The sequence below is a fragment of the Pelodiscus sinensis genome, chromosome 20 (genome assembly GCF_049634645.1).
Source record: "Pelodiscus sinensis isolate JC-2024 chromosome 20, ASM4963464v1, whole genome shotgun sequence".
In the NCBI taxonomy this organism is placed as follows: Eukaryota; Metazoa; Chordata; order Testudines; family Trionychidae; genus Pelodiscus; species Pelodiscus sinensis.
Window position 1 is genome coordinate 2,417,590 of NC_134730.1, and position 26,010 is coordinate 2,443,599.

The following is a 26,010-nucleotide window of genomic DNA, read 5'->3' on the forward strand; positions in this document are numbered from 1 at the left end:
TATCTCAGGTTTTGTGAAACATTTTTTAAAAGAACTATTAAAGTTCTGGGGGCGAAAACCTGAAAAACCAGCAGTGGTCCTGCAGCACCTTATATAAATCGTATCGTGAGCTTTCGTGGGCACAACCCACTTCCTCCGCTGACTAACAGTTTTGAGCTAAAGTTTTGGATTTCCACAATCTGATACTATTGCTTTAAGGGGGCGGTGCCTATTGAGTACTGTGGTGGTGAAGACAGTATAAAACCCCTACACAGACAGGCACTAAAACCTCTCCTGGCAGTGAGCATCCTTGCGGGATGCACAGGAGGAGAGAGGGCGCGATGGAGGTTGTGATGTTTTGTTCCACCCCAAGGACGTTTGTGTTGGGGCCCAGGTTCCGATCCTGCACGGGGCTGAGATCCTGCGGGAGGTGGAGAGTAGCCTCACCACTTACTGAGGAGGATGCTGAAAGAGGCGCTCAGGCAACCCCCCCGATCATGCCCGTAGTGCAGTGCAGACCAGTCTGCTATGCCCAAAGGGCCCTACCGTCAGTAGCCTGCCTTAGCAGGGGTGAAGACATTGGGGACTGGACTTTGTCAAGCAGCGGTGTCTGACTGAACGCCCCAAATGGCATCAAGTCAGAAGAAGGAGCATCCCAGGGCATCAGAAGTGGGTGCTCCTTGGGCAGGCAGCAGGGAGCAAAGGGTGGGGCGCACAGTCCCGGCCACAGAGGCTAGTGGGCACTGACGCCGGCGGCTTGGCGGGGCCTTGGGAGCATGCATTAGGTGAGGGCAGTCCAGCTTCCGAAACATTCCAGGAGGGAATAAAGGGCTGAAAAGGCGCCCGGAGTGATAATAAAGACTTTCTGACTGACACCCCAGCGGGAAGCCAATTAGGAAGCAGTTTGCCTCAACTTTACCGAACGATAGCAGCGCCGAATGTCCTCAAAGGCCCTAATTAGGTTGAACATGGTTACTTTTCCTGTGAGCTAAAGCAGGGAGCTATCATCTGGATAGCTCTGCTCAATGGGGCTTTTTATCTTCCTTTTTAATTCAGTGACTCAAAGGGGATCTCTTTATTTATTTATTTTTATCTATTTGGGCTTAAAAAAAATTGGCCAGTTCCCGAAAGCAAATTCTGTACAAATATTTTGAGCTGCGCAATGCCAGAGGGATGCGACTGCAATTTAAGCCTCAATGAAACTTGGGGTAACACACAATTCTTTTTATTTTGCTCCTGGGTGGAATTAACGACTTTGCTTTACACAGAAAAGCCAGGCCAAGCTGACAGCCTGGGAGTCTGTTAAACTTTCGGAGCCCAGGTCTCTGGGAAGTCTTGGCTTTGCCAGGGACCTAGGTTTGGGAGTGAAGTTGGCGTGGAGAACCCCCAAGTTCCTGGCCAAGGGGATGGCTGAGGTTACTGCTCAGCTGCATTGCACCGTGTGTGGTCAGTCACAGCTGTGCAAAGGGGGTGGGACCCTCGCTCAGTGGGGTGCGTGAGCAGTGTGTTCAGATGGGGCCGCGATTTACTCCTGCGTTCCACAGGCTGAACGACATGCAATGTGGCACGCAAAGGAAAGTCAGACCCTGCTTTCCGATCCACCCGCGATGCAGCCTTCGCTGCAGCCCAGCCTCTCCAGCCAAACGTACTTGGCCGCTCCATTTGTCTCTTGTTTATTCCTCGCGGCCTAGGTCGGGTCTGCACGAGCAGAGCTTTGCCGGTTTCATTCCACCTCTAGAGCTAACACCAGGAAATGCTCCTAGAGCAGGTGTGCGTGTGATGGGCAAAGTGGGTCTTTTGCTGGGAATGCTGCTGCTCCCAGGGCCCCCGGCAGCATACGCTCGTGCCGCAAAAGCCCTGTCAGGCTGGTAGATTTGCATCTACACTAGCGCTTTGGCCAGATCAGGAATATTGCCGATTCTCTCCCCCTCCATCGATGGCTAGAATGGGATGCCCTCCCCCGGCCGATTCAAGGGCTGAACCACCCTTCCAGCCTACCCCCTTTGGAGCTGTCCGACCGCCAGGCTGCGGCAGATTAGATCAGCCTGGGGGCTGCTCTACTTTACTCCAGGGCGTGTGGTCTCAGGGGCCCAAGCCCAGGGCAGCGCTCACAGGGGGTCTGGATGGCGGGGGTGGTGCTGGAGCTGCAGTGCTAGCTTTGCACCGGGGAGGGGGCCCCTATGCCAGAGTCCTACACTGAGCAGTTAAGCTGTCTTTAAAGGGCCCACTCCAAGCAGCCAGAAGTGACCAGAGTTTGGCCCAGGGCGGCGTCTGCCCATGACACCAGGTGAGCATGGGGGCCTGACTCTAAGCGGGTGGCGCTCCCAGGCTGCAGTTCGGTGGCCACAGGTGAAGAATTTGGGGTAACACTTGCCCGGGGCGGTGCTGGCTGCCTCAGCATCACTCGAAAAGCTGCTCTTCTGCCAGCACAAATGGGTCAAGCCCCATGTTCCATGTCTGACCTGAGAGCGCGGTGGGTGCTCAGCCCCTCTGCAGCGCCAGCCGCTCCATCCCACGCCCCACGGCCCACGCCCGGCCCATCTGCGCCTTTTCCTGCGCAGCCTTCACAGCGCTGGGCGGGAACGTTGGTGGAGCAGCGCTCGGGCACTGAGCCCAGGCAGCGAGAGCTGCTGGCTGTGTCGACGCATTCGTGGACAGCGCCAAGCCTAACCGTAACCCGGGAGTCAGGGGCCTCTGCAGAGCATTAAAGGAGGCCATCAGCGCCTGCCAGGCCAGGGGGGGTCAGAGAAAATAGCTCCTGTCCCTGGGCTGCCTATTTCTGAGGAGCTGACCAGCTAACAGTGACCACGCTGATGTAACCCAGGTCAAACTTCTGAGACTCTCTGGTCTGGCAACATCCGTGATCTCATATTGCTGGACCAGAGAGCCCAGCCGGCTCAGCAGCAGACTGGAGGCAGTGGGGCCAGCCGTCAGGAGCGCAGCCCCAGGATGGGTTGGTGCAGTGGGGATAGAAGCTGGGGTGCTGGCCCCAATCGAGGCTGGCGCAGTATGGGGTGGGGGGGAGTGAAGCCCCAACAGGAGCTGGCACAATTCGGGGCTAGAGGCAGAGGGGGTGGGGGCAGAGCCTACAGCCAGGTGGGGAGCCTTGACCTCCCCTACTCTGGCAAACTCTGTGGTTCAGGGGGCGGGTGCAGGAAGGTCCCATCTGTACACATAGGCTCCTGTAAGGCGGGTGACTTGGCAGCACGTGATACTCTGCTTCAAAAACCAGGAGGATGTGAAATGAATATGACGTGCATTGGAAGCCAGCTCACGACTAATGGCATTGGAAATGGGGGGGGGGGGGGAGGGGTCTCGGGAACCGGTTCTTGGCCTTGTGTCATTTCACATTTTTATCAATGACGTGAAAGAAAACAAAATCATCGCTGCCCAGCGGCTGTAGAGGACACAAATGGGGAGCGGGATCAGTAATGAAGAGGACACATCAGGGACACAGAGTAATTGGGATACAAAAGAACAATGTGCATTTCACTGCTGCGAATGGAAACGCTCACAAAGACCGGAGGCTAGGCTAGGCTCGGAGGTGGGAAGCAGGGACTCGGACAAAGAATTGGCCTTGGAAGAGTTGGACTTGACAAAGAGTTAGGGTGGACATTAAGAAAAACTTCCTGCCTGTCAGGGTGGTTAAACACTGGAATACATTGCCTAGGGGGTTGTGGAATCTCCATCACTGGAGATCTTTACGAGCAGGTTGGACAGACGCCTGTCAGGGATGGTCTAGATGGTGCTGGGTCCTGCCATGAGGGCAGGGGAAAGGACTCGATGGCTTCTCGAAGTCCCTGCCAGTTCTAGTACCTCTGATTCTATGATTCGGGGGTTGTGGTGGATAAGCAGCTACCCGTGAGCTCCTAGTGTCATGCTGCCGCCAAACGAGCTAATGTCTACAGCCCTGTGTGGATACAAAATGGTGTATCTGCATCCACATCCGTATCTACAGCAATGAGCCCCAGGTCCCCACTACTAGAAAGCGGATTCTTGTGGGTCTGCAGGGCTCTCCGAATGTCATCCTGGAAGGCAAAAAGGAGTAAACTTGGAGCAGGATGCCAGAGATTATTTTTTATCCCTGTGATTGGCACCGGTGTGACTGTGGCTGGACGATTAGGTCCTATTCCAGTGTCCACAGCTGAAGAGAGGCATTGATAAAGTGCAGAGGGTTCAGAGAAGAGCCACAAGAACAGCTGATTAAAGGGTCAGAAACCTGCCTTAGGCTACGTCTACACTGCAGGCTTCTTGCACAAGAATGGCCGTTCATGCACAAAAGCTTGCGGAGCATCTACACTGCACGTGCGTTCTTGTGCAAGTAAATGTACAGTAAAGCGTGGGAACAGAGGACTTCTTGCACAAGTGTTATTCCTCACTCCACGAGGAATAAGCCCTCTTGCGCAGGAGCTCTTGTGCAAGAAGGCAGCATGGATGGGCAACAGAGGTTTCTTGCACAAGAAACCCCTCTGGCTAAAATGGCCATCGGAGCGTTCTTGCGCGAGAGAGCGTCCACACTGCCATGGGTGCTCTTGCGCAAAAGCACGTGGCAGTGTTGCTTGTGCAACACTGAACTCTGGCACAAAACAGTTCTTGCACAAGAAGCCTGCAGTGTAGACGGGATGGAGCGGCTGGCTGTGCAGAGTAGTAGGCACAAAGAGCTCATGGATTTAGTGTAACAAAAAGGAAAGGAGGTGGCCCGAAGACACCTGGGAACAGCTATTTTACATTGGGCTCTTCAATCCCCCAGCAGGCAGTGAAAGGTCTAACAGGGGCTAGTGGCTGGAAGCTGGAGCTAGACAAATTCAGGCTGGACATAAGGGGCACGTTTGTATCAGGATACCATTGAATAATGTACCAAGGGCTGGGGTGGATTCTCCATCACTGACAAGTTTCAAATCTAGCAACGCTCCACTCTGGGTATTGCTTTGGGGCAGGTCTTGGCAGGTTCTGTCCAGGGGTGTCCCGTGGTCCCGTCCGGCCTTGGGGGTCTGTGAACGTGTGAAGGAGCAATTGGGGAAGTGGAATCTTGCAGGGGGGGGGGGGTTCGGACCAATCAAAGTCAGGGAGAGTCTCTTTACTAACAGCGGTGGGCAACAGAAAACGAGCCAGATCCTCAAAGGCATTCAGGTGCCTGAGAACTCGTGAAAATGGGAATTGGGTGCCTGGCATCCTTGAGGATCTGGGTCTAGGCCGTTCGTGCTCAGATCTCCACCATGCTACTAATGCTGGCAGGGAGAAACGATGTCGTATTCCGTGAGCAGGAGCAGCCCAGAGGGGAACACGGTCGAGAGGCTGGACCCGGCTGTGATGCGGCTCGTTCAGCTTTGGAGCTGCAGAGGCACAAAGCTGGGCAGCCCCAGGCCTCTCCCAGCAGCTCTGGAACACACCCGATTCTCTTCTTCCCACGGGCCGTCCCGGAGTCACTCCGCTTTCCCACCGCCCTGAGGGAGATGAGAACCGGGCCTGCTGGGCTCATTTTTGGGCAGCTGTTCCCAGAGGATGCAGGCTGGTCGGAGGGAGGTCGGAGAAGAGAAACCCACTGAGGCTCACGGGCCAAGCAGAAGGAGTCAGGCCAGCCTGGCCTGGCTCAGTAACGATCTGCAGGTATCCGAGGACGAAGGCCAAGGAGGCGGCAGAAGGGTTGAGTGCAGAGCGGAGAGTCCAGGCTGAATATAAATTTCCTGTGGAATAAGTTTCCTAAGGGATCCCCTCTTGCTTGGCCCAGTGAGCACGGAGCCAGCCAGACTAGGCTGGCGCTGGCAGGCAGAGCCTGGATTAACCAGCCCTGAGTCTCTGGCTGTCCCCCTCGCCGGGGAGGGAAGGATTCTGTCATTTCCAGCTCAGCCGTGGAATCTCCATTACAATCTCCTTGGCAGGCCCTGCCGTGCTGGCCTCACCTGGAGGCTCCGGCCCTGGGCCCAGCGAGCCTGGAGAAAGCAAATCCGCAGGCTGCAGTCGGAGGGAGGAGTCCCTCACCCAGCAGGGCTGGGGCCGGGTGGTGGCCCTGGAGGGGCCGAGGACAGGCCTGGGGCGGCGCAGAGGGTGAACGGGTGTCGACCTGGAGAGCCGGTAGCACCTCCAAGGCAAAGCTGAGGTCACTCGGCGGCCAGGGGAGGGAAGATGAGCTGCCCGGCGGCCGCACCACACCTGGGCTGCCACTCAACAGAAGGTTTCAATTTCCAGAGCCGTTAATCTCTTAATTCTTGTAGGTTTTTGCCTCTGCCTAGCACGGGCCCGATCCTGCACAATGGAAGCCAAAGGGGGCGGGTTTGTAGCCTCTTCAGGGAGAGCCGGCGCGAACAGCGTCACCACAGCCTGCCTCTCCAGTGGGACCCGATCCTGCCCCTCCCCCTGGGCCCTTGGGGGCTGCTCCACACCTGCCGCAGACCAGGCTTCCATGCGAGTCCCCTGCTGCCTTGAGCACGTTGGCTTCCTCTCCGCAGGAGGGCTGAGCCATTCCTGGGGGTAGCAGGAAGCGACTCCCCCCCCCATCGATTTAGCAAAGCTGGGGTGTGAGGAGAGTTAGTGGGGGAGGGGCAGCCAATGGCTTGAGTGCCACCCCGCTCCCTCGCCTCCCCAGTCCCTTCCCAATGGGTATTTTGGGGGGCGGGAGGTGAGATCATCTCCTTGCTCTGCGTTTTCTTGGAAAAACCCTTCCTTTGCTGAGACTCCGGTTAGTCACCCCTTTGTTGAAAGGCGTCTTGGCAGCGGCTCATGGAAAAATCAAAATATGTTTTGAAAAGGCGACTTTTCTAGCGTACTCCACATAGAAACCTAAGCCGCGCAGCGCTGAGGAGGCCCCCGGGGAGCGCGAGGGCGCGTGAGGTGGGGCTAGCCCGTACCTCTGCGTGTAAACGCCGCTCTGCGGGAGAGAGCCCTCCGCGCGGTCGCAGTGCGGACAAGCCGTACTTCTGAAGGCGGGGGACGGCCCAGGGAGCGGGAGGGAATTGCTGAGAAATCCCCGGCATAACTGCATCCATATGCTCTGGAAAGCGGCGTGGCAAAGGAAAATTCGGGGGGAGCGGAACGCTGAGGTAACTCGCTCTGCCCAGGCTGTCCTAGAACTGGCAGCAGAATGAATTAGACCGTGCGAAAGGAAAAGGCCTGGAATGGTCGCACCCTTCACACACAAACCTCATAAATCTCGGCTATTACATGGGTAGGACGCAGGTGAACCTCGCCGAGAAAACAATGCCGTGGCATGAGCACCGCCCTTGTTCCAGCGCTGTATGAAGGCTGCCGGATGGAACCAGCCCCGCCCTGCCGGACAGCCCCCACGCGGAGAGTTTAGATGAGCTTGGAACAGGATCAGAGCCGCTGTCAGGGCTTGTTTCTGATGCTACAGAGCCACCGCTGACTTCAATGGCCGCCAAAACGCCACTCCCCAAACCTGGCTTTGCAGAGTGAAAACTGAACGGACGCACCTAAGATTGGGGAAGATTTAAGGCCAAACCCTGGCTCCGTTACTGGCTTCCTGTGTGACCTTGGGCAAGTCACACGACCTCTCCATGGCGCAGCTGCTGAGCTATAAAACAGGGATGATGTGACGGCCCAGGCTGCAGGGCCTTAGTGCCGCGGGGAGCCCAGAGATGGGCGTGGTCACAAATAAACCGGGATCTGTGTCACGTATGAAATTAGGCCAGACCTGGCCTTAGGGTGCGTGTGTGATGTAGAACTGGCCCGGAGCCACCCCTGCTTTTTGGGAAGGGGTTGTAAAAGCAAGCCCCAGCCGCGTGCCTCCAGGACGCAACCTGGCCACGTTTTAGCCTTCGCCAGCACCTTCCCTCTGAGGCGCCCAGAGCACTTCATTGAGGTTGGCTGATTAAGCAGCGCAGTCGGCCTGCACAGTCCTTAATGTGTTATCCCCAGAGCAGAACGAGCTGCTAGACACCCCAGTTTCTAATGAGTACATGCCAAAAGATACCAAACCCTTCTCTACGGTAGATAGACACACGCACACCCCCCCAGACTACCCCCACTGTCTGAAATGAAGCTAGCGCATTTAAGGAACTGTTACCCTGTTCCCGTACTGCCAGCTCTGCCCGCTAGCTGATGGCTTTCCTAAAGCCCTAGCTCCTGGAGTCCTGTGACTCTAGGAGACGCTCCATGGGGGAAGGGGAGTTGTTTTTGTGTTTTAAAAAGTAAATTTCTGAGCCTCGTGGCTAAGGAGAAAGGCTTCAAAACAGGGCCCCTAAAGACTCGGGTACCGGGAGGCAAACAACAAGAACCCACATTGGTACGTTAAAATGTCCTGATGTTTTTAAGTCCGCTCACGTCCCCCGGCACCTGACTCAAGCTTTTTGAGCTGGGGGGCTGCCCCTGCGGCTTCCAGTCGGTCCTTTGCGATGCCAGCCACCCACCTTTTTAAAAATCTGTTCTCTTTAATTGACCCAGCCCGTCCTCACATCCTCCGCCTTGTGCAACACCTGCAGCCCGGCCTCTGACAGCTCTTTGGCTCTGGCCCACATGGCTTACTCCATGCTACGGCAGGATGGGCTGCTGGTCCTTCCCTTGTTTAAAGACCATTGCAACGTATTTCCAGCTTGGGGGCAATTCCCAAGTAGTGGTGGTGGGTGGGTTTCTAGGCAGCTCCCAGGGGCCGTGACAACTTCAGAGGGACCTAGGACTGAACAACTGCCCCTCCCTGTCAGTGCTGTAGCGCAGGGCTGGGGGCTGGATCTGCCGCTGCTTGTGGTGGATCAGCCTTGGGGCTAGAGCAGAGTATTTCATTCCGCGGGGCTGTATCTCAGCACTACAGCCGGCCTAGCAACAGGCAGCAGTTGCACCGGTTTCACCTAAATCCGTATTTAAAGCAATCTAAGCGAAGCCAGTGCAAACCAGTGTGTGGACACAGGTGTATCAGCGCCAACCCCGGTCACCCCAGATTTCAGACCGTCCGCGCACCCATTTCATTGACTTTCACACCCCCTCCCATTAAACCCAGGCACTTGGGTGGGTAGACCAGGCCTTGGGGACAAAGTCCTTAGTCAGGGTTGACACCTTCCTCAAATAGCCAGACATCTCATGGAAGTCAAGGAGCCTGTGGCCGAGGGAGGAGCCTGTCAACTGAGCATGAGCCGAGCAAAATGGTCCAAGGACAGAATCCCCAACTGCCGAGCTGAATGAGCACAGCACTGTGGAATTCTCCGTGAGCTACCCGACCAGGACAGTTATAGATCTGTAGCACTGGAGGGGACCGCGTGAGGTCAAGCGCTGTCCCTGCCCTCACAGCAGCACCAAGCACCATCTGCCCATCCCTGACAGGTGTCTGTCCAACCTGCTCTTAAATATCTCCAGGGATGGAGACGCCACAACCTCCCTGGGCAAGTTATTCCAGTGTTTCACCTCCCTGACGCAAAGTTTTTGCTAATGTCCAACCTAAACCGCCCTTGCTGCAATTTAAGCCCATTGCTTCTTGTCCTGTTCTCAGAGGCCAAGAAGAACAAGTTCTCCCCCTCTTCCTTGTAACACTCTTTTAGGTACTTGAAAACCGCTCTCCTGTCCCCTCTCAGTCTTCTCCTTTCCAAACTAAACAAGCCCAATTCCTTCAGTCTTGCCTCACAGCTCATGTTCTCTCGACTTTCCATCACTTTTGTTGCTTTTCTCTGGACCCTCTCCCATCTCTCCACAACTTTCTTGGAATGCGGTGCCCAGGACCGGACACAAGACTCCAACTGAGGCCTGCTCAGTGCAGTCTCGAGCGGAAGAATGACTCCTCGTGTCTTGCTCAGGACACTGGCTTGAACGAGCCGTGGGCCTGCCAGCGACTTGTGCCCCCAGCTGCCAGCTTTGCCAAGGCAGGGGAGGGGAGGACTACGGTTGCTCGGTGCGGTTCAAAGCCCAGAGCAAGGCAGCAGGAAGGCAGCAGGAAGGATGCCGCCGGAGCTGGGCGCTCCCCAGGTATTCTATTCGGGAGCTGGACAGACGCCATCCCACGCTGAAAACTGGTGTCAGCAGCCCAGGCTGCAGCCGGAGTGCGGGGGACACTGACTCATTCGATTCTGCTCTCCCCTCAGGGGGTACATTGCCGGAGCTTAGCAGCGTCACACGGCTGCTGACGGGGCACCCGCTGGCTGCTTCAACAGTTGCGAACGGCAGCCGCTTTGCCCATGGCGTACTTCCTAGTGCCAGGGCTCAGACTAATCCACTTTGCCTCTGATCATCGGGTGGGCTTTGTGGCCAGCCCTGTGAGCCCCACCGTGAATGTAACAGGGGCGAGGGAAGTGCCGCCCTTCCCTGCTGGGAGAGGTTACCAGCCCTGTTAGCCGGCCGGCTTGTCAAAGCCGCCTTTGGCTGGGCGGATTGGAGCTCCCTGCTGCTGGCTGGGCGGCGGAGCGAGGCTGGGAGGAGCCAGGGGCTGCGAGCGAGAGCACGGCTCTCCCCGAGGCATTGCTCGCAGCCGGTGTGTGCTCTGCCAGCGGGCACGGCCGGGGAAAGAGGGAGTCAGGCAAGTTGTGGCTCAGCCCCCGCGGGCTCTGAGGCAATTAGACCCCACACGGTGCCCAGCAGCGGGCTGCACTGATTGGAAGCAGCGAGGGATGTGCCCTCGGCCTTTATCCATCTGTGTCGGGGCTGTGGAGTAACCACCCTCCCTGCCACCCCTGCGCGCCCTGTGGAAGGGGAGTGTGAGGCCTGGGCACCGGCGTCAGGCCTGAGGGGGACCGCAGCAGGCGCCGGGTTGCACAGAGGCCCCAGCGCCTGGCCGTGCCATTCTTAAGCCAACATTTGTCACCGGCTCCTCTGCGGGGCTCCATGTAACTGGAAAACAGGGTCCCCGGAGGTGACATGCACTGAGCTGCCCTCCCGCACGGTCAGTCTCTGTCACAAACACACACACCTGCCCTTGGCATACGCACCCGTGCATGTACACACACACAAAGCTCCCTGCCCCCAGCGCAGTCACACACACACTGCTGCCTATCCCCAGTGCAGTCACACACACAGACACACTCCTCCCTGCCCTTGGCATACACACTCATGTGCATGTACACACACACACACACACAGCTCCCTGCCCCCAGCGCAGTCACACACACACTGCTGCCTATCCCCAGTGCAGTCACACACACAGACACACTCCTCCCTGCCCTTGGCATACACACTCATGTGCATGTACACACACACACACACACACACACACACCTCCCTGCCCCCAGCGCAGTCACACACACACTGCTGCCTATCTGCAGAGTAGTCTCTCACGCACACACCTGCCTTTGGCACACTCACTCACATGCATGTATACACACACACACACACACACACACACACACACACACACAGCTCCATTCCCCCAGTGCAGTCACACCCCACCCCCACACACACCCTGTCCCCGGCCCAGTCCCTCACATGACATTCAACACTGACCTCCACTTTGCATGAGTGTAAATGAGGCCACAGCCAGTGTTGCCTCTAATTTTTTCCATCCATGTGCAGAACAAATTTTGTTCTGTGCACCAAGGCATGTGCAGATGTGCACCACCAAAAGATCCACAGGCTGCTGGCGCTCTGCTAATCAGCTTGGCGGCCCCTGAATCCTTCCTGCATGACCCCTCAGCTTACAGGGAACACTGACCACAAGTTGTGGGGCAACAGGGAATGGGTCCCTGAGTCTCAGACCCTGTTTTGAATGCACCGGACCGACGAAAGCAACATCATTTTCTCGGTGCAACCCCCAATGCAGATGTGCGGCCTGGATGTGCAAGGCGGCTTACACCCCCACATGACTTACTCCAGAACTGTATCAAGAGTAATTTGCGCCGGTGCAGCTCATTTATCCTCGCCATGTGCATTGGTGGCCCGGGGTGACGTTTCCAAAAGCCCCCAAGTGACTTAGGCTCCAAAAGCAGGTTAAGACCAGATTTCCTAAAGGGATCTGTGGGCACCTCACTCTGCTGAGGTGTTTGAAAATCCCAGTAGATGCTTATCAGCATGGTTAGAAATCCAAGGTTCACCAAAAATCAGTGGGCTCCTAAGTCACTTTTGAAACTCAGTCGTATGCTCCTAAGTCATGGAGGCGCTTTTGAAAATGGACCCCCTGGCCTTTGTGGCTGGGTCCCAGCTAAGCTGCTCACCCAGCTACCAAGCTGGAAGCTCTCAAGGCAAACAGTGAAAGCCTTTCCTCACGCCCTAGCATAGACAGCCATCTATGCGTGCCATTGGGGGATAGTCCTGCTGTACCAGCAGAAAACCAAAGGCAAATGGTTGTGTTTTCACTCCCCTTCTGACTGCGGGAGCTTCCCTTAGGTACCGCAGCTGGGGGTGACACGTTTGGGCTGCAATCACCCAGCAGTTCAATGAAACAGTATTTGAAAGACTTCTTCCTTTCCTTCCGCTCCAGGGAAGCCACGTGTTCTAGATGCAAGGTTGGAGCATAAAACTTTCTGTCAATGAAAATAGCAAAGGCTGTGGCAGCCAAGCGCTCGCCTAAGCCTTCAGTCCTTCCACTTCATCAATTCAAGAGAGCGAAAGAGAGGACTTGAACGTCAAAACACACAGACTGTATTTTTAGACAAACCGTGTTTCCTGTAAGCACCTCTGTTCAAATCCTTCACATTAATTTTCTCCATTCTGTCAGTGCAGAGCAGGGCCGGTCAAAGGGTTATGGGTTTTTGGAAAGACTTGTTTCCAAAAAAATAAAAACCTGGCTCATCTTCACATTTTCTTACCTTCATGCTAGTCTGGGAAATTTGTGGTCAGAACTCGGGTTCCATCAAAGCTCCTGGCACGTTAAAACTCTCTCGTTTACAATTTCCAAAGGTAGTTGTGGACTTGCCAGTTCCCCTACCACGTTTTAGCCTTCTATGCGGAGGGGTTGCTCCTACAAGTGTTAATTCAATAGGTTGAAAATTCATTCATCATCCAAACAGGTTCAAGATTTCTGCTTCGATGGTTGACTGGGGCTTTTTTCAGCCTACATAAGGAAGGTTGCATCCCTCCAGCATTGAGTTGGCTCATGGCAAAGCTGACAGATGGACGGAGGGGCTGCACTGGAAATCAAGCGGCTGGATGGAAAAAAATGAAAGATGCAATCAAAAGTGTTCGGTCGTTCAACTACAAAGGCAGGTTGGAAAACGGAACAAGTGGTCTGACTACGTCCTCTGGGCCAAGCCAGCTTGGATCTCCCAGAAAGCGATTTCTCTTTATTTTGTCTCCTGGCCAGTGCTCTAACTTCCAATGGATATTTTTTCCCTCTCTCTGGTGTTAGTGATTCCTCTCAGTTCACAATTAGCAAATAAGAACACAGGAATGGCCAGTCTGGGTCAGACCAAAGATCCATCTGCCCCAGTGTCCTGTCTGCTCACCGTAGCCAATACCCGGTGCCCCAGAGGGAATGAACAGAACAGATAATCATCAAGTCATCTCTCTCTAGCACCTATTTCCTGCCTCTGACAAACAGAGGTTACAGACACCATTCCTACCCAACCTGGCTAATAAGTATTGATGGACTGGTCCCTCCATGAATTCATCTAGCTGTTTTTTGAACCTGGATAAAGTGCTGGTCTTCACAACATCCTCTCGCAAGGAGTTGACTGTGGGCTGCGTGGGAAAAAAAAAAAACATCGTTTTGGTTTGTTTTAAACTTGCTACCTATGTTCTCCCCATTTAGAGATGTCAAGGACCCTCTTACCCAGCTATACCTTTACCCATAGACCCCATACATCAGCTCTCCGGGTATGTCTAGACTGCATCCCTTTGTCGGCAGAGGGATGCAGATTAGGCAGGTCGACATTGCAAATTAGGTGCGGGATATTTAAATCCCTGCTTCATTTGCAATGTCCACCTGCCTAATCTGCATCCCTCTGCCAACAGAGGGATGCAGTCTAGACATACCCTCCCTGTATAATACACTGCCCTCTTCACACACGCACCCCCCCCCAAGGAGCAGCTGTCCTACTTTAAGACACCCCCAGTCTGCCTGCACATGGCTCCTCCTTTTGAGGCCAGGAATCACAGCTCTCTGTTAGATGAGCGCTCGCTGCAATATTTCTTACTCTGATTCTACTCAAGAGCCCTTAAACGCAGGGCAGCTGGTGGTGGGGAAGGCCTTACTTCTCCAGCAGGTCTGCGAGTTACTTCCATCCCTTTGGAGATGAGGGACCCATTTCTTTACCTCCCATTCTGCTCTACCGCAGGGTCACTGACGGGGGGTCCCCGACCCCCAGGTTCGGTTGGGGTCACCCCCAGCCAATAAATACATGAACTCTGGAGAGTTGTTTCTCCACGAGGCACTTTCCTGGAAGCCAACTTAGTAAGAAGTTCCCTCATTGGAGGAAAGACAACAAGAGGAGCCGTGTTGTAACACTCAGCAGTCACGCGATCCTCTCCCACTTTCTGCTTACCGCTGCTGTGAGCTTCACTGGACTGACGCCACCTCAAAAGAAACAAGCGTGCCCACTAGCCAAAGGAAGGGGCTCCAGATTTGGCCTGTTTCATCAGCCTGCAACCACTGGGGATGCTCCATGACTTGAGTAACAGAAGCCGGTTCTCTTCCCTCCCCGGTGGTTTGAAGCCGACACCACAGCACCGGCCTTTTTTAGGAATGGAAATCCCGCCTGCCCCCGCATTCCCATTCGGGCAACCTTACTAGCTCACGGCCGCCGTGGAGACTAGCTTTCTGTGCAGACATCTGGGCCGAGCTGCTGTTCACCCCAGCGAATGGCACCGGACGGGCTGGGCAGCCGGATGGGCGTCTCCACCCAGAAACGTCCTTGCATTGGCATCGTGAACAGATGCACTAAATACGTGTAGCAAAGCAAGTGGCACGTGCAGCAAACGGGTCGGGTGAACGCGTGTTACCTGCAACGGGTAGCAGAGGCGGTGGCTAGGGCTTTGCAAGGGGCCTCTGGCTCCGTTGCTCGGGCTGAGCGCTGGGCCGGGGCAGCGACCCAGGCGTTTCAGAAGCGCTCCGAGAGATCGACGTCCCGGTTTGACCAAGCCCTGGCTGGGATGGTTGAGTTGGGACTGGCCTTGCTTTGCGCCGGGGGCTGGGCTCCTGAGCGTCTCTGCGGGGACCCAGTGGGAGATGCTTTCACTCATTGCCTGGGTGGCGCCAAGCGGCCAGCGAAGTATCTGGGTTAAGAGGCAGCCCTGGGGCAATGGGCGATGGCAGGGCTCTCCTCTGCCTGGGCCACAGGGCAGAAAGGGGCAGGCATGGGCTGGCTCAGAGGCCGCAGCCAGACAATAGAAGGGGCTGGTGAGTGACCAGTAACATGCAGCCCAGGGGCTCAAGTTCCGGCGAGCAGCCTGCCGCTTCCATCAGGAGGTTCCAGCCCAGCTCAGCACCACGGGAGGGTGGGGCAGAACCAACACCAGGATCCGGCCCCCTGCTAGCTCCATCTAGACACTGTCTCACACAGGGGCTGCAGCTCGTGCATAACGCAACAGCCGGGTGTCGCTGAACTCACCCTGCATCCCTGAGCTGGACCCTTCCCCTGGCAGAACCATGATCGCTCCTGGGCCTTCTGAACACTGCCCCGGACAGCCAGTCCGGCACCCGCCAGGATCAGCACAGCGGTGTAAATTCAAGGGAGCTGGGAGGAAGCCCTTGCCAACCCCAGGGCCTCATTTCCAGATCCTCTTCCCAAAGGTGACCAGGAAGCGGCCTGTTCCCACTCCCTTCTGATGCAACATCCCCCGGTGTAATGGCGGAGTAGTGCTGCTGGGTGCTGCTAAGCAGCCTCGGCGCTGCACCCCAGAGGTGGCTGCATGTGGATGAAAGGACACTGCAATGTACGAGCAGGAGTTTGTTCTGGCTTGTGGGGCAGCCTAGGGAGGGGAGGCCCCTTGCTGGATGGCTTGCCAGTTGTTCTCAAGGATCACCGTCATTCCACTTCCCCCTCTCAGGGTCCCATAAACAACAGTGTCCAAAATGAGGGAAGGATTTCCCAGGAACAGCTGGCTGACATGGTGCCCGGATGGCCCCACGAGGGATCTGCGCTCTGGCAGTTGTGGGGCTGAAAGGAGAGCACTGGTTCTGCACTCAATGCTCAGACTGTGTCTGAACCTCGGGAGTACAGACCCTGCCCAGAACCAAGGCCATGTAGAACCGTCTCCTCTTGACCCCGCGTGCCCTGGCACAGCGCTGCACCGGCGTCTCCAGGCGAGGGGAAAAGCCCCTTTGGCCACCCAGAGAATTGCCCAGAAGCCTCCGCTCAGCCTTGATGCCAAGAGACAAACCACCCATCAGCTGCCAGCTCCCAGCTTTGGGGTTCACGGCCGGGGATTTGGTTTGGCCCACTCTACCTTCCTGCCTCTGCACAGCCCTGCCAGAGATTGGGGAACTGGCTCAGCTAACCTCCGTGTCCCCGCCCCGCCCCCACCTTCCCAAAGGAACACAAGCATCCAACATGTGTCTTCTGGCTTATGAACACCTGGACTTCAGGGCGTCGGCGTTTCACCAGCCCTGCCCACAGCTCGCGCTGCCTCGTTCCTCGCATGCTCGATCTCAGCCGCGTGCTCTTAGCAGACCACTAGCAACGGGATGGAATTAGCAATGCAGCCATCGCTGGGTGCACTGCCAGCCGCCCGCCTGCACCAAGCCCCTTTGGACTTTGTGGAGATTCAAAACTGGGGTCAAACATTGGCTCAGTCCAGTCTCTTTTCAGTGGACCAAGCCAGAACCTTCCCGCAACTTTCACAGAACCCTGGAGCTGGAAGGGACCTCACGAGACCACGAGTCCAGTCCCTGCCCTCCCGGAACCAGCCCTGTGGGAAGGTTGAGCTCCAGGTACAAGCATGGCCCCATGAACGGGGCTCCCCCTGCCTCAGCTGATCCGGGCTAAGCATCAATTGAACTGGTGGTGCCTGCCCTCGGCAGGAGAGAGCCAGAGACTTTGGGCTCCAGCTCCCAGCCATTTCCCAGAGCCGATTCCTAGCTGATTTTCCTTCCACTTTCAGCATTCCCAGCTGGCTGGCGGCGTGGGCACCCTCAGCCAATCAGCAGCCAAACAGAGCCTGGGCAGCAGAGCGCTAAGGAGGCAGCAATCCCAGGCTCGCGGGGACGCCCTTGGGAATCCAGGCTGCCTGGGCGAGGGGCAGACACTGCACCTGACCCGGCGTTCAGGCCGTGCTGGTTTACGCTGCTCTGGCACAGGATCCGCCTTCTCAACAAGCCCGTGAGCGAGCGTGGCGGGGCGGGGCGGCACGAGGGCTGCTGCTCACCTCCCTTTGCAGAGCCCGCGCTGGGGCAGTTCTCTTCCAAACAGCTGGGACCAGGCAGCCGGAGGGAGGGGCGCGGGGATGTTGCACTTCTGGCTGACGTCCGGCGTTGCTCACGGAGGGCTGGCCTCGTCTAGACGGTCCGGCCACCTGGGCCCCTCGCAGTGGCTCCATGGAAGCCAGGTGTGCACCTGGGGGCAGCTCGCTTGCCACAACCCTGCTTCCTCAGGAAGGGACGGGCTGAGTTCCCAAGAGATGCTGGACGGTTAACTCAGCTGCTAGCGGCATCCTGTCAGACCGCGTCCCCCCGGACGTCAGCCAGAAGTCCGACATCCCCACACCCCTCCCTCCGGCCACTTGGTCCCAGCTGTTTGGAAGAGAACTGCCATAGCATGGGCTTTGCAAAGGGAGGTGAGCAGATGCCCCCGGGGGACAATCAAGCCTGGGGAAGAAAGGGCTGCCTGCAAGCGCTGCGACCCAGAACCTGCCACAGGCTGGGCCGTGACTCTGCCCCGGAAAACGGGCCTCGTGTACAGCTGCCCTCTCCTGCATCCCAGCTGTTACCCAGGCTGCTCTTTGCTGGCACAGTCTGCTTTCCTTGGGCTGGGCCAGCTCCAGGAACGGCCACATCCCGTCCTCGCACCCCCTGCTCTGAGCCAAGTGGTATCGCCCTCCACCCTCTCCATCCCCCCAAAGGTACGGCCACATCCCGTCCTCGCACCCCCTGCTCTGAGCCGAGTGGTATCGCCCTCCACCCTCTCCATCCCCCCATCCCCCCAAAGGTACGGCCACATCCCGTCCTCGCACCCCCTGCTCTGAGCCAAGTGGTATCGCCCTCCACCCTCTCCATCCCCCCAAAGGTACGGCCACATCCCGTCCTCGCACCCCCTGCTCTGAGCCGAGTGGTATCTCCCTCCACCCTCTCCATCCCCCCAAAGGTACGGCCACATCCCGTCCTCGCACCCCCTGCTCTGAGCCGAGTGGTATCGCCCTCCACCCTCTCCATCCCCCCAAAGGTACGGCCACATCCCGTCCTCGCACCCCCTGCTCTGTGCCGAGTGGTATCGCCCTCCACCCTCTCCATCCCCCCAAAGGTACGGCCACATCCCGACCTCGCACCCCCTGCTCTGTGCCGAGTGGTATCGCCCTCCACCCTCTCCATCCCCCCAAAGGTACGGCCACATCCTGTCCTCGCACCCCCTGCTCTGTGCCGAGTGGTATCGCCCTCCACCCTCTCCATCCCCCCAAAGGTACGGCCACATCCCGTCCTCGCACCCCCTGCTCTGTGCCGAGTGGTATCGCCCTCCACCCTCTCCATCCCCCAAAGGTACGGCCACATCCCGTCCTCGCACCCCCTGCTCTGTGCCGAGTGGTATCGCCCTCCACCCTCTCCATCCCCCCAAAGGTACGGCCACATCCCGTCCTCGCACCCCCTGCTCTGTGCCGAGTGGTATCGCCCTCCATCACACCTTGGCCAGGCCGCCTCCAGCGCCTTCACACCCCTGGCCAGCTGCAGCCTTTGCTATTCTAGTGCCAAGCTGCTGCTAACCACAGACCATCCCTGGGGGCTGTTCGCCTCTTGGGGGGCAGCGTGGCCAGATGGGCACACGTGGAGGGGCCAGGCTCAGGGTGAGGCCTGGAAAGGAGCCGATGTCTCTGGACACAGAGCTGCTTGTCCAGATTCGTGGAACTCCTGGCTGCTACTCCCAGGGCAGGGGGCACAGCTTTCCTCTGGGTCGCCCAAGCTCTTCTCTCTCATCTGCAAGGCAAAGGCAAAACAGCTCTCAGGAAACCTAGGAGAGCCGAGCCCAGCTGTGCTGGAGGGGTGCATGAGAATCGTGTCTGGTCTCCACAGCTCATAGCTGCGTTACCCCCTCAGCCCTCCAGCACCGGGGAGAAGGCCGTGGGGTGTCGGGGCCGGTTAACACGTGGCAGTGCTGCTGAGTAAACGTTGAAAATCTCTTGCAATGAAATTCATTGCACGGTCCTGGCCTGCTCTGTCCAAAGAAAATAAGGGTTCCAGGTGGTTTATTTCCCCCCGTCCTCTCTTAAGTGCAAGGGGTGCATTTGGTCACCATGGCGACCTTCATGACTTCAGTCAAACACGAGCCCGATTTCTATTTATTGTTTTAACGTTCCTAACGAGGGTCAAATCCCTGAGCGAGGCAAACACGGCAACGGTTGCCATCAGAGCTGCGTGTGGAACACGGAGCGCCGAGGTCAGGATGCCCAGGAACATCTGAGATATGGCGGACGGGCCTCTTGCTGCCAGAACCAGGACTCGGTAGCCGTTTAGTCTGGGTTCACCCGGCAGCCCCGGCCCTTGTCCCTGCCCCACCAGCTGGGCGTGAGCATTGGAGAAGAGCAGGTGAGGGGAGAGTCGCGACTCAGAATGCCCGACGGAGCTACTGGAGGCCGGCGGGTCCAGAAGAGAGCACACCCCAGGCCCGCCCAGTCCTACCAGAAATGCCATTGGCCAGGCGCTGAGGGGTAAATGAAGCATCGCGCCCCTGAAGCCGTTTGCACGGTGCAGTTACAGCCACTAAGGAGCTGCCAGGCCCTGGGCCAACCTGCGACACCTGCCCCTCGGTGTGCTCCCCTTGGCAAACAAGGCCACGGCTCGCTGAGGGACCGGCCCCACCGGACAGGATGCCCCCATGATCGCTGAGCCGGCAGGCACAGAGCGTGCTGCTTGGCCCCTTTGTTCATCTCCAGGGGCCACCCTGGCCCAAGCCCCTCAACAGCGAAGACGCAGCAAACCAGAGGCCAGCCTGGGAGCAGGCTGGGGGTCGGGAGAGGCTGAGAGGTATTAAGGACCTGCTGGTGGGGGTCTGCCTGTGGCCCCTCTCTGCCATGAGCCAAATGACCACCTTGACCAAGGGCCCTTAATAGCCTCGCCGCTAGTAGTGAGCCTGCCCCACTCGGCTGGAACCTCCATGGTCCCCTGCACACTTGGAGCCTTCTGCCAGCTCCTGCCCCCTCTGCACCAGCTCCTGCCCGAGATGCTGAGCGCTACTTGTAGTGGGGGGGGGGCAGTCTTGCGCAGAAGGGCTCGGGGTGGCGTTAGGCACCAGCGCATGCTGGGTGGTGCACCGGAGCCGTGCTGACGGGCGGGTGGGTGCCTGGCAGAGAAGAGGGGGATGTACTTTCGGTTCCTGGCTTTTGTGGTTCGGCATCAGATGTGTGCTCAGAAATGGCCCTGCCTGGAGACTCGTGTCATAAGAACATAAGAACGGCCGTACTGGGTCAGACCAAAGGTCCATCTAGCCCAGTATCCTGTCTGCCCACAGTGGCCAGCACCAGGTGCCCCAGAGGGGGTGGACCGAAGACAATGATCAAGCGATTTGTCTCCTGCCATCCCTCTCCAGCCTCTGACAGACAGAGGTCAGGGACACCATTTTATCCCCTGGCTAATAGCCTTTTATGGACCTAACCTCCAGGAAATTATCCAGCTTCTCTCTCGTCCTGGATCTACCCCCAGAGCAGGGGCCTCACGAGAAGCGGGGCGAAGCCTCCGACATGCCTCACCCCGACTTGCAGGGGCCTCGCCCGGGGGCTGTGCTGGGGCGTGGCTGGCTCCCTGGCCGCACAGCAGATCCCAAACAGCGACTGCAGTGGTGGCGTTTGCACCACGGACTCTGGTTCTGGGGATCTGGCTTCAGACAAAGCTCATTCCACGCGTGGCCCCCGCAGAGCCACTGGCCACGCCCCCTGGAGGCTGGTCACCAGAGGGGGAGGGGCCTGCTCTCAGCTGCTTTATTAGCTGGAGTTCGTAGAATCCCAGGGCTGGCAGAGACCTCAGGAGGCATCAAGTCCAGGCCCCTGCCCCAGGCAGAACCTTGTCAAGCCGAGACTTGAAAACCCCTAGGGATGGAGATTCTGCCCCTCCCTTGGGAACCCAGCCCAGCGCTTCCCACCCTCCTAGGGAAAGAGTTTTTCCTAATGTCCAACTAGACCTCCCGCACTGTAACTTGAGCCCATTGCTCCTCGTTCTGCCACCTGCCACCCCTGCATCCACGTCCTTTCTATAGTGGGGGGCCCAGAACTAGACAACACTCCAGATGTGGCCTCAGAGCCGAATAAAGGGGAATAATCACTTCTCTAGACCTGCTGGCAATGCTCCTCCTAATGCCCCTAATATGCCACTAGCCCTGTTGGCTACAAGGGCCCACAAGTTAAAAACAAGCCTCAACTTTTTCCTTCTCTTCTCTTTTTCCAGCTGTGCAAACCCACATCCTGAAGGCGGACAAGGCCGGCGACTGGTGGAAGTTCACCGTCAATGTCATCTCCGTGTATAAGCAAGGGAGCAACCGGATCCGGCGCGGAGACCAGACCCTGTGGATCCGCTCCAAGGACATAGCGTGCAAGTGCCCGAAAATCAAGCCCATGAAGAAGTACCTGCTGCTGGGCAACGACGCTGCCTCGCCGGACCAGAACGGCATCGTCGCGGACAAGAGCAGCCTGGTGATACAGTGGAGGGACACGTGGGCTCGGCGGCTCCGGAAGTTCCAGCAGCGGGAGAAGAAGGGGAAGTGTAAGAAAGCCTAAGGGACGAGGGCAGCAGAGCGCGAGGGCAAGAGACTGTGCATGCTGCTTTGTGTAGGACTGGAGCAGATAGGGAGGGTTAGGGGGTTGGGACGGAGCTCACTTTGCAGTTTGTGTGTCGGGGCGGGGGGGTTGGGATGTAGGGGAATCACGTCTGCGGGGCTGCCCAGTCTGCACCTCACCATACAGAACAAAATCACAGACACGCAAGAGAAACCATTGCGCCACGAGGCTGAACGGAGGCCGCGCTGCCTCGATCGCCGCAGGACCGTGCTCGCTCGTTCAGTTACCAGTTCCCCTCGCTTATTTCGCGCCCCCCCCCTTTGCCTCGAAGAGATCGCAGACGCCAAACTGCCTTAAAACTGCTAACGCCTGCTAGTTCCAAAGCCTAGAGACAGGAACACTCGACCCTGCGCGAAACTAACCCACCGCAGTGCTGGAAATTAACTCCCCTCCCCCGGGGCCACGTTTGCCCTGCTTAGATTGAACAAGACAGTGATCGTAGGGGAACTCATTAGAAACTGATCACTGAGGACGTATTTGAGGATCAATTAACACTGGTTACTTGAATGGTCTTCAGTAAAATGTCGTTCTAATAATCGATTGCCTGCTGTGCTGTCTCAGACAGGGCTAGATTTTCAGTCAGGCCCGGGGGACGGTGCTTGTTCTGCCTGCACGCCCGCGGCACGTGATGCACCCGCTCGTCAGCGTTTCACACTCGCCCCCCACACTGCAAGCCCGGCCCATGCATTCCTGCTGGATTCAAACCCAGGTTTGCAACGGAGAGCCTCGAGATGCCAGCTGGTTAGTGCGGTGGCTGCCCTGGCGCACGGCGCCACCTCCCAGCTGACAGTCCTCAGCGTTTCCAAACCCGGGGCCCCTCTGCCAACAGCCAAGCGCCACCGGGTCAATCCAGAGAGCGGTCGAGGCAGGAGAGTTAAGATTTGCAGTCGCACCTGAGGGAGGTGGGTGCCCGGCTTGGCTTGGAGCAGGCAGTTAGGCTCCCCTAGGTGCGTTGGAGAAGACCCTCCCCTCCCGTCCAGAACGACGTGCCAATGGCTTACGCTGCGACACAGCCGCCCTGGGGGCTTCTTTCCAAAGCCTTCTTGGCAGACGCTTCCCTCTGTACCCAACTGGCCCCTCTCAATCCATTGCCCCTCCCCACACCCAGGCCCCCACTGGCCTTTCCACATTACTCAGAAGCTGAAGGCCCGGCCAGGCAAACGGCTGGGATGCCCACACGGCCATGAGCCTTCCTGCCCTGAGAGTCGTCCTGTGCCCTGAGCCGGCTGACCCCCCCAGCTTTGCATTTCTCACACTGGGAATGGAGACTTTTGTGTGGGGCTTTGTGCTACAGCAGCAAATATGGCTTTGCTTCCAGCCTCTGGGCTCAGCCCTCTGCCGCGACTCAGCCGCTTCGCCCCTGGAGAACCAATCCTTCCCCAAAGCAGGAGAAGCATCCGACAGTGCAGATCAGAGCAGCTCTGGAGCCCGCCGTCAGGAGGGGCTGCGCTCGACTCACACGTGGCTTCCAGATGCATTGCTGCCATTCAGCAGCTGGGGAGCGCTTGGGCGGAGGAGCAGGCTCTGTTTGAGGGCGGCACTCCTCCGCCGAGGCTGTGGGCGCTCTGCTTGGGCGGGTTTTTTGTAGGAACTAAAGGGGGAGGGCACTTTGCATTCATGGCTTGTACAAACAACTGCGACAGCAGGGAGGTGAGGGGCTTGGATGCACAATTCAGACTCAAAACGCGGGGATGCCCATAATACAAAAAACACCAAACCAAAACCTCCCTGAGCCTTTTCCTGGTAGGAAACTTGGAAACATCCACTTAGTACATTTTCCAGCCATTTCCCTTGTTTTATAGCAATTGACAATATTTATATAATGACAAACCACCCTGAAGCAAGCAAGTAAATATGTGTCGAGTGGAGAGGTGCCCAGCTCTGCTCAGCGCGGGCCCGGGAAGTTGAAAGTTTAGTTGGTAGGAGAAAGAACCCGCAGAACTTGCCCCAGCAGCGACTGTGCAGCAAAATCAGGCTCTAGTTCCCACTGCCCCAGGCTCGGAGTTGGGTACCACGTCCCCCCTCCGCGCGTTTCCCCAATGCCCCCCGAGGCCACGCTGACTTGGCCGCACTGCAATGGCTGGCTGTAGAACGGCAGGCACCCCCACGGTTGGGTCCGTGGAGCTGGCGTTACTGGCCCAGAGCCCAGGAGCGTATTCACAACAAAAAACTAAACTTGAAAAAGAAACCTCCCACCCTGCTTTCTACTGCCTTTCCCGGCTTTGGAAGAAGCCCACAGGCAGAAAACGTTCCTGCCTCCACCAGGATACTGATCCGCCGAAGAGCTGCAAAAGGCCTGGGCACTCCAGACAGTTGAATCAAAACAAACCAACCTCCCCTGCCCCCAAGAAGCTTGTTTGGATGGTTAGTAGGAGACGTAAAACTAACTGGAGCGCAGACGTTTTATTAACCAGCACTGTACTACTAGAGATTTTTGTAAACGACCCCTCTCTTGTACCCAGCAAGCCCGCTCGTCCAGAAGCCTCACATACAATCTCTATGGGCTGCTGCCCCCCTGGACTTCAGGCGGCCAGGACTTCGCCCCTTGGGTAACACCATCTCTAGGGCTGTTGCTCCTCAGGAGAAACCTAACCCCGTCATTTGGAGATAGCCAAGCAGGCAAGCCCATGCCACAGCCAGCAAGGAACTGATGCCCCCACCTCGGCCAAGCCGATCTGCGTCTGATGCGCTCAACCCTGCCAGTCCACTGGCGGAGGCGAATTGCGTTTCACGCTGTGCTGCTCCCCCTGGAAACTGAGCCCCTGTCAGAATGTTCCACTGAAATAAAAACCCCTCGTCTGGGCCTTACAGGTGAAAGACCCAAAATAACCATCCTGGGCAGCCAGAGAAAAGCGGCTCCCTGGGGGCGTAGGGAGTGGGCAAAGCGCAGGTGGGGAAGGTTCTACATAGGCCGCTGCCATTGAGGGTCACACAACGGGGGAACGTTAAGGCGCCTGGAGTCCCACCAAAATAAACCAGGCTAGCCCACGGTGGAATCTGTGGCAGGACGACAGGGCTGCGGCGCCGACCAAGCAATTCCGGAGAGCAGCTGAAACGCCAAAACAATCCTCCCGTCACAGCCGCATTAAACAAGAATCGTTTCCTTCTCGTTTGCTTCATTCTGTGCCCCTTCCCCCCCCCCCACTTCCCGCACACGGCCACCCGCCTTCTCCGTCTACACAGACCTGGCAGAAAAACCTGTGTGTTGTGCTGTTGTTTTGATTCTCTCTGTTAATATCTTGAATTGTAAATGTTGTTTAGTTATGACCATGACGTACTGTTTTGGGCAATGTTTCTTTACAATGCATACTAATATATTATGGTTATTATATATGAATATATTTAATGACATGAAAAGGTTGTGGATTTTCTTATTTTCCCCCCAAGTTGTCTTTTTTTGTTTTGTTAGTTGGCTGTAACTGAACCAGGAGCTTGTAACTGTTCATCACCCACTTGGTAGAACTAAAGTCAGAATCCAGTTGAATAAACTCTTGTAAACGGTACTTGTGCTAGGCCGGTCTCTTGAGTTTCGTTGAGATTAAAGGGGCTCTCGCTCTGTGGGATACAGGCCTGATTCTGAAGGTGCTGGGCCCAGCTGCTCTTAGTAGAGCTGGAATCAGCCTGGTGGCTCAGGCCCTGCCTTCGGGCATCCCCTAGCGTACCAGGCAATCCAGACTCGGGCTGGGCGCTGAGGGAGGCTGAAAGAGCCGCCTGGCTCCTGTCCCTGTCGCTGGCCATCAGCAAAAACACATTTGGGAATTCTGGGCTGGTGACAGTCGCCAGGTTTCTAGCTCTGGAGGGGGCCCTGATCCAAACATGGAAGCAGCACAGCTGCCTCCCAGCCCTGACGCTGCTGAGCTCCGTTCCACAGTCTCTGCTTGAGCACGCCCGGGGCGGTTTGACTTCTTGCCAGAGACGATGGCTTCCGTGATGCTCAGAGGGAACCCACTGCCCACCCAACGCAGCCGCCGGAGGCCTCTGGGTATCCCATGGGATGAGACTGACCCATGGGATCGGATGGGTTTCAGCGGGCGACTTAGGCTCCTGGGTCCCATTAGCAGCCCTGAGCCACCCTGCATGGCTCCATTACGCCCCAGGCATTCCCCACCGTGTCCAGGTCTATGACCAGAGAAATCCGTTCTCACGGCAGGGCAGTGCTCGGACTCCTTAGGAGCAAACCAAAGAAAGGCCAGACCCGCAGCCAGGGCCGACCCTACCATGAATGATTTACTCCCCTCTTCTCTCCCCTCCTCGGGACAA

At 57.2% G+C, this 26,010-nt stretch overlaps 1 protein-coding gene across 3 annotated transcripts in view; it reads left to right on the top strand.

The window, feature by feature from the left end:
• The window catches only part of NTN1 (netrin 1), a 204,277-nt gene extending 179,024 nt beyond the window's left edge, over positions 1–25,253 (top strand). For all 3 annotated transcript variants that reach the window (XM_075903483.1, XM_075903482.1, XM_075903481.1), the window contains one exon: positions 21,362–25,253. In XM_075903483.1, coding sequence (XP_075759598.1) covers positions 21,362–21,690 — 329 coding nt within the window. In that variant the 3' untranslated portion in view covers positions 21,691–25,253. The remainder of the gene's footprint in view (positions 1–21,361) is intronic.
• Positions 25,254–26,010: the final 757 nt, after the last annotated feature.